This window comes from Musca domestica, unplaced genomic scaffold (assembly GCF_030504385.1).
Source record: "Musca domestica strain aabys unplaced genomic scaffold, Musca_domestica.polishedcontigs.V.1.1 35, whole genome shotgun sequence".
NCBI lineage: Eukaryota > Metazoa > Arthropoda > Insecta > Diptera > Muscidae > Musca > Musca domestica.
The window spans coordinates 8,486,902-8,497,073 of NW_026712315.1; the positions used below are offsets into that span (position 1 = coordinate 8,486,902).

Sequence of the window (10,172 nt, forward strand, 5' to 3'; positions counted from 1 at the left end):
AATTCTTGTGTTTTTTGTTTTGATTTTGGAGTTGTTTTTTTTTTTTCTAATTTTTTGCTCATTTTTCCATAACACATCTCAAAACACACAAATATTTGTGAATATCATCGACTCGTGCACATGTGTGCCCGCAAAAAAAAAACACCCAGACACAGTTCAGCTAAATCTTTTGACCGTTCTTTGTTTTATTTTCCACTGTTTTTTGCAGGCATTTCCTCTGCCGCCAGCTAACCACTGCTGCACCGTGCAAAGATTCTTTTCAAAGATACCCAGTTTGCAGAAGATATGCAGATGATAAGTGCTTATATTGGCAAGAACAACAAACACAACAATGTTCTTGTTAGAATTTTGATTCTAGAATTAGTTGTTGTTGTCATTGTTTTTGATGCTGAGTGTATTTTTGTTTCTTGTAATACCAATGCATGCTAATGGATTCTGGCGATGTTTTTGCCTTTTTTGCTGTTGGATTGGTAGGTACTTCAGTTTTGTGATTTGGCGGAAATCATAAATTGTTGAATGATAAGTCAATGGAAGGTGTTTAAAATTCAATTAACACTGTTTGTCTGTCATTGTTGGTTAATGTTCAAGGTTTTCCAAAGGGTTTTTTTCTTCCGAAGACATAAAAAATAAAAAAGTTTTCACAAAAAAATGGATTCTGTAAAGAAAACCTACTGTTATTCTATAAGACCAATGTGAATACACAAACTTATTTTACATCAATCTCAAATCATATGTCCCTCTATTGTTTGGCTATGTACCATGAGAGGAGATTACAGGTAGTCGCATTGACACAGCTGCTGGGACAATGAACTGTCAAACCGATTTCGAAATTGAAAATTTTGAATGAAAAATTATTCAAATTTGTAGAAATTTTTGAAAAATGTATACCATAACAACCTCCGATTGGTATCGTGTTGAATGAAAATGATTGAAATTTGTTAAAATTGTTGAAAAATGCATATTATAACAAACTCCCATTGGCGTCGTATAAAAAAAAAAACATTTAAAAATCTACTTATTTTTATACCCTCCACATCCCTAAATATTCGTCGTAGACCCCATAGTGTATATATAATCATAATCAGCATAAAATTCTGAGTCGAGTTAACAATGTCCGTCTGTCTGTCCGTCCGTCTGTTGGAATCACAATACAGGCCACATTATTTGACGTAGAGCGTCAAAATTCCGCAGAATAATTTGTATTGTGTCTAGGATGGTTGGTATTGAAAATGAGATATATCAGTCCACATTTTGGTATAGTCCCCATATAACAATACCTCTCGCTATTCGGCATTTTTAAGATTTTTGCCTCACTTTTTCACGGATTTGTCTGAAGATTGTTATTTATAGGTCATAATGGGTCCTAGTTTGTGTGGCAAAACATTGTATGTATAGGTCCATGCTTTGGTATAGCCCCCATATAACGGTATCTCCCGATATTCGGTATTTTGATTATTTTTGCCACATTTTTTTATGGATTTGTCTTACAATTGGAATTGGAAAAATCGAACATTGAATGCCCTCCACCATTTGGAACAAAATTGACAAATTTCAAAAAAAAAAAATCCATTAAAAATTTTGTTAAAATCCTTATATTAGGGTCTTTACGACGACGCGGACTTTTGTTATAAGCCACTACAATGTTCAAATGTGAAACTTAAAAAAGAAATCGGTAGATAATGTAGCTAAAATCATCAAAATCCCGAATATAGACAGGTACTATTATACGAGGGCTATACCAAAACGTGGATCTGCACAGAGAATTTTCTGTAATAGAATGTAGTATCCATTTCGAACTTCAAATACCAAATATGAAACAATTCTTGTAAATAATGTCGTTAAAATCATCCAAATTACCGAATATCGGGAGATACCGTTATATGGTACCTATACGAAGTCGTGGACCTGCACAGACAATTTTCTGTCATAGGCTGCAGTATCCATTACGAACTTCATAAACCAAATTTGGAACAATTCCGGTAAATAATTTCATTAAAATCATCAAAATACCGGATATCGGGAGGTACCGGACCTACATGGCACATTTTCAATCCCAAAAGTCCTGCAGATATTATGTACATTTGAGTAAAATTTTATCAACCTACTTTAATTCGTTCGGAAGCTAGAATAATTTCAACAGACGCACGGACATCACTAAATCGACATGGAATTTTATGCTGATCAAGAATAAATGCACTTTATGGGGTCTAAAATGTATATTTCGAGGTGTTACAAACGGAATGACAAACTTAATATACCCACCATACTATGGTGGAAGGTATAAAAAGCAACTAAGTTCGGCCGGGACGAACAATTCCGGAGAATAATGTCTCTAAAATCGTTAAAATACCGAATCTTGGGAGGTTTCGTTATATAGGGGCTATACGGAAGCGTGGACCTGTATTAAGGGCTAAGTACATAAGAGGCTTGAAGTCATGGCTAGGAATATTTTGTGACTTTTCACAAAGCGATTACAGAGCCGCACTAAAATCCTGCCGTCGTTTTCCATTATAATTTGACATTAATATGCCAAGCCGTGACTTCAAGCGTTTTATGTACTTGAACCCTTAGTAATATTTTGTCATAGGTAGTAGTACTCATTTAGATCTTACAATACGAAATTCGAAACAATTCTGGTATATAATGTCGCCAAAATCATCCAAATACCGAATATTGAGAGCTATCGTTATATGGGGGCTGTAGGAAAACGTGAGCCGATAAGAGCCTTTTTCGAACCTAACCTGTCTACTGACAAAATACATATGTGTGACACATTTTAGCCTTCTGTCTGAATTCGTTCGAAAAAATATCGTGATTACAACAGACAGAGAAACTGACAGTTGGGCATAGCTAAATCGACTTAGCTTTTTACGTTGATCAAGAATGTATATACTTTGATGGGTCTGATATGGGTATATCGAGTAGTTGCCATGGTAAAATTTAGTAGATAAACTCATTTGAAATAAGCATACCCATCTCTACATTTTCTGTAATTTACCTTAGCCAATTTCACTGCATAAAATATAGTTTCCCATCTCTGATATGTGTATTTACAGTGGATAAATAAATATACATTTTAATGAGATGCTATCAAATGAATTATTTTGAAAAGATTGTAAATACATGATTGCATGGCTTTACCTTCTTGATTCTACCAAATTATAGCACAGGGTATAAAAACATTGTATTTTTTCCATATTTGTGAGTGCATCTACGGTGTGTTTAACATTGAAAGCCCTAATGTGTATGTTCAATGTTTCCAAAACTGTCAACAAATTGTACAACACCTCCTCGGCATATCATATACGCATTTTCTATAGGTTCCCTCTTGAAGCATATTCGCAAATACAACACTGCTAAGTTTCGTCAAATAATTCTACGAGAGAAATACCCTAAAATTACATTATTAATTTATTTAAACTATTATAAAATATTAATTTTGTGTAAAACGATCAAAAATGTGTGTCCATAAATAGTATTTTTGGTTCTAACATCACAATTTCTACCCTAAACGTCATAACCCAATCAAAGCCCGCCAATTGGTATAACAACAAAACATTCAAACACATTATGCAACAAAACAACAACAGAGATAGAGCAAGAGAGAGGTTTTCGTCAAAGCAAAAACAAAACAAGTACTCACACACACGCGTTCACATCATCCACATTGAATTCAGCTGCCTTGCTTTTGAGAACTCCATTTTTTTTGACGAAAGAAACGCAACTCAACGAACTAAGTGCGCCACAATTCAAACGCCATTTATTCAAAAGCAAACAGCAACGGCTCGAGTTCAGATCGTAGGTAGAGAGCAGAGATTTTCGTTTTATAAGAATTTTATTTATTATTTTATTTTAAAGAAAACACCTACGTTTTCACAAAAGTGCAATCAACGAGAAATATCGAAAAGAATAGTAACAAATAGAAATAATTAACAATTTTTGTGTGTCATTAATGTAATCAAGTAACAAAAAGAAAAAACTTCAAATAAATTTGTGTGTTTGTCGAGCCTGAACAAAACGTCTCTGTATTTGTGTGTCAGTTTTTATTCTCCTCGAAGAAAATTCTGGGAATAAAAACTTTCAATTAAAATAAACGAAGAAAAAAGCGATCGATTTCAGTAATTATAACAAATTCTAAAGAGGATTCTATAGAATACAAAACAAAAACTAGACAAAAATGGTTGGAACAACTGTTTTAAAACGTGTCGATGAGGTAAGTGGAGGTTTTCCCACAAGGGCTTTAATAAAACATTTTATTTAAAATGCCCGCCATTCGAGGAATGTAAAGAAATCCATTGTTTCCTTGGGAATTTTACCGTTTTGTTTTCGATCAACAACAACAAATATGTTTTTTTTTTTCCACAATTTCCATTGGAATATCTTCTTTTCCTTCGAGCATGTTTTACTTGCGGTATTATTCCCATTCCTTTTGATACAGAAACAACACAGCCAATTGCATGCTGTGATTTGCAACAACAACTTACCCTTATGGCGGCATTTTCAATTCTTGCGTCTACCTCATACTTGAATTGACAATTATCAAATTTCATTGCAAGAATAAGTTAAAAGAAAATCAAAATATTTGCATTTAATTTTCAACTCGATTTATTTTATTATAGAATGAGTCTGCTGCTTTCAAGCAAGTTAAAAAAATTGGTGTCTCCACAACAGAGGTCACAAAAAGAGCCGCATTAGGAGACCTACAAAATCGTGGTGTCGTACGGACCATTACCGCCAAGGATGCAGCACAAAAGGAGTAAGTAATTTACAATCCTCATATTAATGACAGCTGGGGAGAATATAATTTCTTTTGATTATGATTTTCAATTTTTTTAGATGTAATCATTTTTCTCCATTTTCCCTCCCCGGCCAGGGATGTTTAACTTCAATCATTATATGTACACAATCAATCTATCCATTCCATCTGTTATTCTTATTTTCATTTTTGTATTATTCTTTGTTTGTTGTACGAGACCTCTGTATGTAATGGTGAGAGAGAGAGATAGGACAAGAGTAGAATGGAAAACAGTGTTCGTCAAGTTTAACGGCTTTTATTGCTGAGAGATCACGTAGACTTGTTATTGTATGTTAACCCATTGTGGTGCGATAAGTGCAGTTTGGAGAGATGGAATATAAATTTTTCTTTAAATATCTACATTCCAGTATGATCACATCCATAGATGAAACACAAATTTAAATAATTGTTTTATATGCTTAGCTCTAATTTAGTAGGATATCTTGGTTTTTAATTGTTTCTAGAGGTAGATGTTTGTATTTTTTCTTGCGTGACGGATGCCCAGATATTTGGCCCGAAAGTCCGGCTCCCAGATAGATCTACTAAACTACTGCACATGAAGTATGAAAGCTACTGATAACACATGGTCACATGATGGGGGTTATTTAAAACGGTACGGGTGTTATATTAAAAGTATCGATACACTCCACCATAGTATTAAGTTTGTCATTCCGTTTGTAACACCTAGAATTAAGCATTTTAGACCCTACAAAATATATGTATTCTTGATCAGCATAAAATTCTAGGTCGATTAGCCCTGTCCGTCCGTCCGTCTGTGGAAATTACTTCAGCTTCCGAACGAATGGAAGTAGGTTGATAAAATTTTGCTCAACTGAATGTTTGATCTGCAGGACTTTTGGTATAGGTGTAAAATGGGCTATATAGGTCCACGTCCAGATATAACCCCCATAGAACTGTACCTCATTATATTCGGAATTTTTAAGATTTTAGCGACGTTATTCACAGGAATGGTTTCAAATTTTGTATTTGTACATGATAATGGGTACTACAGCATGTGACAGAAAATTGTCTATGCAGGTCCACGCCTTCGTATAGGCACCATATATCAGTACCTCCCTGAATTCGGTATTTTAATGATTTCGGCGATATTATTCACCGGAATGGTTAAAAATTTTGTGTTTCGTCCTAAAGCCTATGACAGAAAATTGACTATGCAGGTCTAGATCTTCGTATAACCCCAATATATCGGTACAGCCCTATATTCGGTATTTTGATGAGATTAGCGACATTATTTACAGTAGTTGTTTCAAATTTCTTATTTCGGACTAACATACCTACTTTTTTACTTGTTTTTATATAAAATCCTTCCCCTAATATCGAAAATTAAAAGGTTTTAAGTGAGTACGCCCAGCTCGATTTTTTTCTGAATCTTTTACCGATATTTTCTTTACTGGTTTTGAAATAGCAAAGTATAAAAAGGAAATTTTTGCATCTTTGGAACCCTATATCTCGATAAGTATTGATTATATTACAATTAGGATCAGGAGGTCTACCTTTACGGAAAATTTCATTTTTTTCCACCTGGGTGTAAACTTAATTTGTTCCAATTAAAATTAAAGTTGACACATGCCACAATATATGTTATATTTCCTGGTTCAGAGATATGAGTTTTGAACCCGGACTGTTGAGTACATTGAAATCATGTTTTCTTTACTTCGTGTAGTCGGCGTTGAACCTGTTATTTAAAAAAACGACATATTTGAATGCCTTTCTTCCTGTTTTTGTTTTGACTATTGTTTTAATCATCCCAGTAGTCTGCTGCAGTATATTCTATATAAACAAACCATTCTTCTTTTTAAATTTCAGCCTGAAGGATACAAAACTTCAAAATGCGTTGCGTGCAACCAAGGCTCGTGTGGATACCCATTGGAAGAAGACCACAACAACGACCACAGTCGGCGGTGCTACACGTACAAATGTTGCAACCGGCGAAATGGCACCTACTGCTGCCGCAGCCCAGCGTAAAGTATTAACCCGATCCAATTCGGTGCGTTTGGGCACCACAACCACCACCGGATTGGGAGGACTGCAACGACATGCATCGGCAAATTCGCACTTGCTTGTCGGGCATAATAAAGTTAAGACGCTGACCACAAAACTGGTCGAAAATAAAGTGCAACAAGTTAAAAGTAAGTTGGGCCCCATATATCTTTAAATCACCATTTATTTAAATAAAAATCTTTATTTTCAGTTATCAACAAAACAACCAACAAGACTGAAACGGATGTCACCGTCGAACCTTCTCTACGTCGTGAAGATAGCAATTTATCCCGTAAATCATTAACAAAAATCAAGGCTGCCATAACACAAAATGCTGCTACAACCAAACCAACACTGGTCAAATCGCATTCGGCAGCTGCCACATTAAGCCGTAAGGAACCAGTTGTCAAGACCACCGAAACAACAGCTACGTCCACCAGCACTAAGTCCGCCGATAATAAACTGAAAATTGTCAGTGTTCAAACACACTCAAGCAAGCTATTGGACGATGTTAAGGACATAGATGAAGGCGATTCGGAAAATTTGGTTTTGGTCTCAGACTATGTAAACGACATCTATTCGTACCTTTTCAAATTGGAAGCCGAGCAGCCAGTTGCCAAAAATCACTTGGAAGGCCAGGCTGAGGTCTACGCCAAAATGCGTGCCGTTCTAATTGATTGGATCAACGAAGTTCATACTCAGTTCCATTTGGCCGCTGAGACATTCCAATTGGCTGTGGCAATAATTGATCGTTATTTGCAAGCTGTTAAGGATACTAAACGATCACATTTGCAATTGGTTGGTGTTACCGCATTGTTCATTGCTGCCAAGTATGAAGAGCTTTTCCCACCAGCCATTGCTGATTTCATCTATATCACCGATGATACCTATACTGGCAAGCAAATTCGTCAAATGGAATTGCAAATATTCAAGGCTTTGGATTGCAATTTGTCGCGACCATTGCCCATACATTTCTTGCGCCGTTTTTCCAAAGCTGCTGAAGCTGAAGACAATCATCATGCCATGTCGAAATACTTTTTGGAATTGGCCATGATTGAGTATGATATGTCCCATTATAAGCCATCCGAAGTAAGTATAGACTGATAATTAACAGATTTTTCGTATAATATAAAGTAGATATTGTAAATGTTAAAAATTTGAACAGTAAGACCTTATTTCACTTAAAACCAGTAAGAGATTAATATTTTCACCTAACCTATTTTCAACCACTCAACGACAAGTGAACTAAACCAAATCCTCTGATTCAATATCGGACAAATTTGGATCGAAATGGAATTGTTTTTATTTTTGCGAATCATCTACTTTTTTTATTAACGATATGTAAAATATGTTTTAGATGTGATCAATTTGAATATTTCAAATAATTAATTTTTTAAACTTCATTTTTTTTTAAAATTGCTTTTAAAATTATTTTTAAATTTATAAAAAAAATGTAAAACCATTAATTATGTAAAATATGTTTATGTAAAATATGTTTTAGATGTGATCAATTTGAATATTTCAAATAATTAATTTTTTAAACTTCATTTTTTTTAAAATTGCTTTTAAAATTATTTTTAAATTTATAAAAAAAATGTAAAACCATTAATCTTTTCATTCCAGATTGCTGCCGCCTCACTGTTCCTCTCCCTAAATCTATTGAAAGAAAATACCAACATGGCCACCGGTTTGAACAACAAACATTGGAACTCGACCTTGGAATGGTATTCACGTTACTCGCCGGAGCATTTAAGACCCATTGCCAAGAAAATTGCCACTGTGGCTCGTAATGCACCAAATGCCAAACTGAAGGCTGTGTATACCAAATATCAAGCTTCAAAATTCCAAAAAGTCTCCACACGTTCCGAATTGTATAGTACTCTAATGGATTCCATCGTTAGCAGTAAGGAGTAGATATAACAATTGTAGTGGTTGACTTTTTCTTTTGTTTGTAATATTCTTCTTTCAAACACATACAAAAGGGAGTGAGAAAAATTTCATCGAAAGAAATTTTAGTCCATTTAATAATGTTAATAAATATTAACAAATTTGTGTCATAAAACAATTGTATAAGCAAATTACATAACTATGCATTATTATTATGATTTAATGTGAATCTAGACATTTTAATGTTGACTGACCACAGTGAGGATCAGAAATCCATGATCATATTTCCAACTTCAAAAAATAAAAAGACCTTAAGGTTTGAGATTTCCTAGATGACACTTTTCCTACTCTCTCTGCCTTTGTCTTTAATAATTGTAACAATAGTTAGCATAATTGTTTAATTTTTGTCCCTACCCCATCCCTTATTTAGTACAAAATTTACCCATTAAGTACGTACTGATTTTTGGTATGGAATCCCCATTTAATTCATCACACATACATAGAGGCAGTTTAATTAATTTAATATTTGTTTTCTTTAACATCACCTTGATTCTTGTGATGTTTGAAAAGAAAACAAAACCAGTAGCTTTGGGAAGTACAAAACGTTTCATTGTTGTCCATATTTCAAACAAACTATAGGCGCGGCGCGGCTTTTTGTTACCAAAAAAAATATATAAATATGATTTGGTTAGGATTTTGTTTAGGTTCGGGTCTTAGGCGCGGCTTGATTTGGCTTAATTTGCTTACATGGCAAATGTATGACTCAGAAAAAAGCAGCTGTATTTTATAGTTTTACTCATGATATTTACAAAACAATCGCATTTGCTGGCTAAATAAATGTTGCGATAAATCTCTAACTTACTATTCTTTTCTACACAGCGTTCCTTTTCTATATGCCTTTCATAAAAAAGATTTAACAACAAATGCTTTGCTTTAAAATTCCCCTAATTTTCTCACCTTTATCTGACTGATTTTTCAATAAATTCCATACGAACATTAGCTATTTTAAATACTTTTTGTCCCATTTATTATTTATATTTTTAAGTTTTTTATGTTGATTCATTAATTTCCCATCTCATTGTCCATTTTATAAATTAATGAGCGTTTTTTGTTTGGTATGTTTATTTTTCTTATGTTTGACCATTTTTATTTTGTTTAACACTGTTTCAAATATGGTAGTCCCTCCGCACACACAAAAACGTCACTTTCGCCACACTTTATACGACCAATATATCCATCCCATTTTATAGCTAAATTTTCCCTAAGAATACGTCTATGCTATGCAAACACAAAAATAATGGTCAAAACGTAGTAGTGTATGTTACACGAATTTCTATTAGAATTTAAGTATCGCATATTTCACACAAAAGCAATTTATATTTTTGTATGTATTTAAAAAACAAATTTTCTCGATTATATATTTTTATTATTTTAATTAATTCATAAAAATACACAAAACATGATATGTAAAACAAGTTTTAAAAAATAA

The 10,172-nt window shown here is 33.8% G+C and overlaps 1 protein-coding gene across 1 annotated transcript; it reads left to right on the forward strand.

Moving 5' to 3' along the window:
• The first annotated feature begins 3,752 nt into the window (after positions 1 to 3,752).
• Positions 3,753 to 8,882, forward strand: LOC131803899 (G2/mitotic-specific cyclin-B-like). Its single transcript, XM_059125777.1, has 5 exons — positions 3,753 to 4,213; positions 4,620 to 4,756; positions 6,623 to 6,945; positions 7,008 to 7,885; positions 8,420 to 8,882. The coding sequence occupies exons 1-5, from the start codon at positions 4,178 to 4,180 to the stop codon at positions 8,708 to 8,710; spliced, it is 1,665 nt and encodes a 554-aa protein (XP_058981760.1). The 5' UTR covers positions 3,753 to 4,177; the 3' UTR covers positions 8,711 to 8,882.
• Positions 8,883 to 10,172: the final 1,290 nt, after the last annotated feature.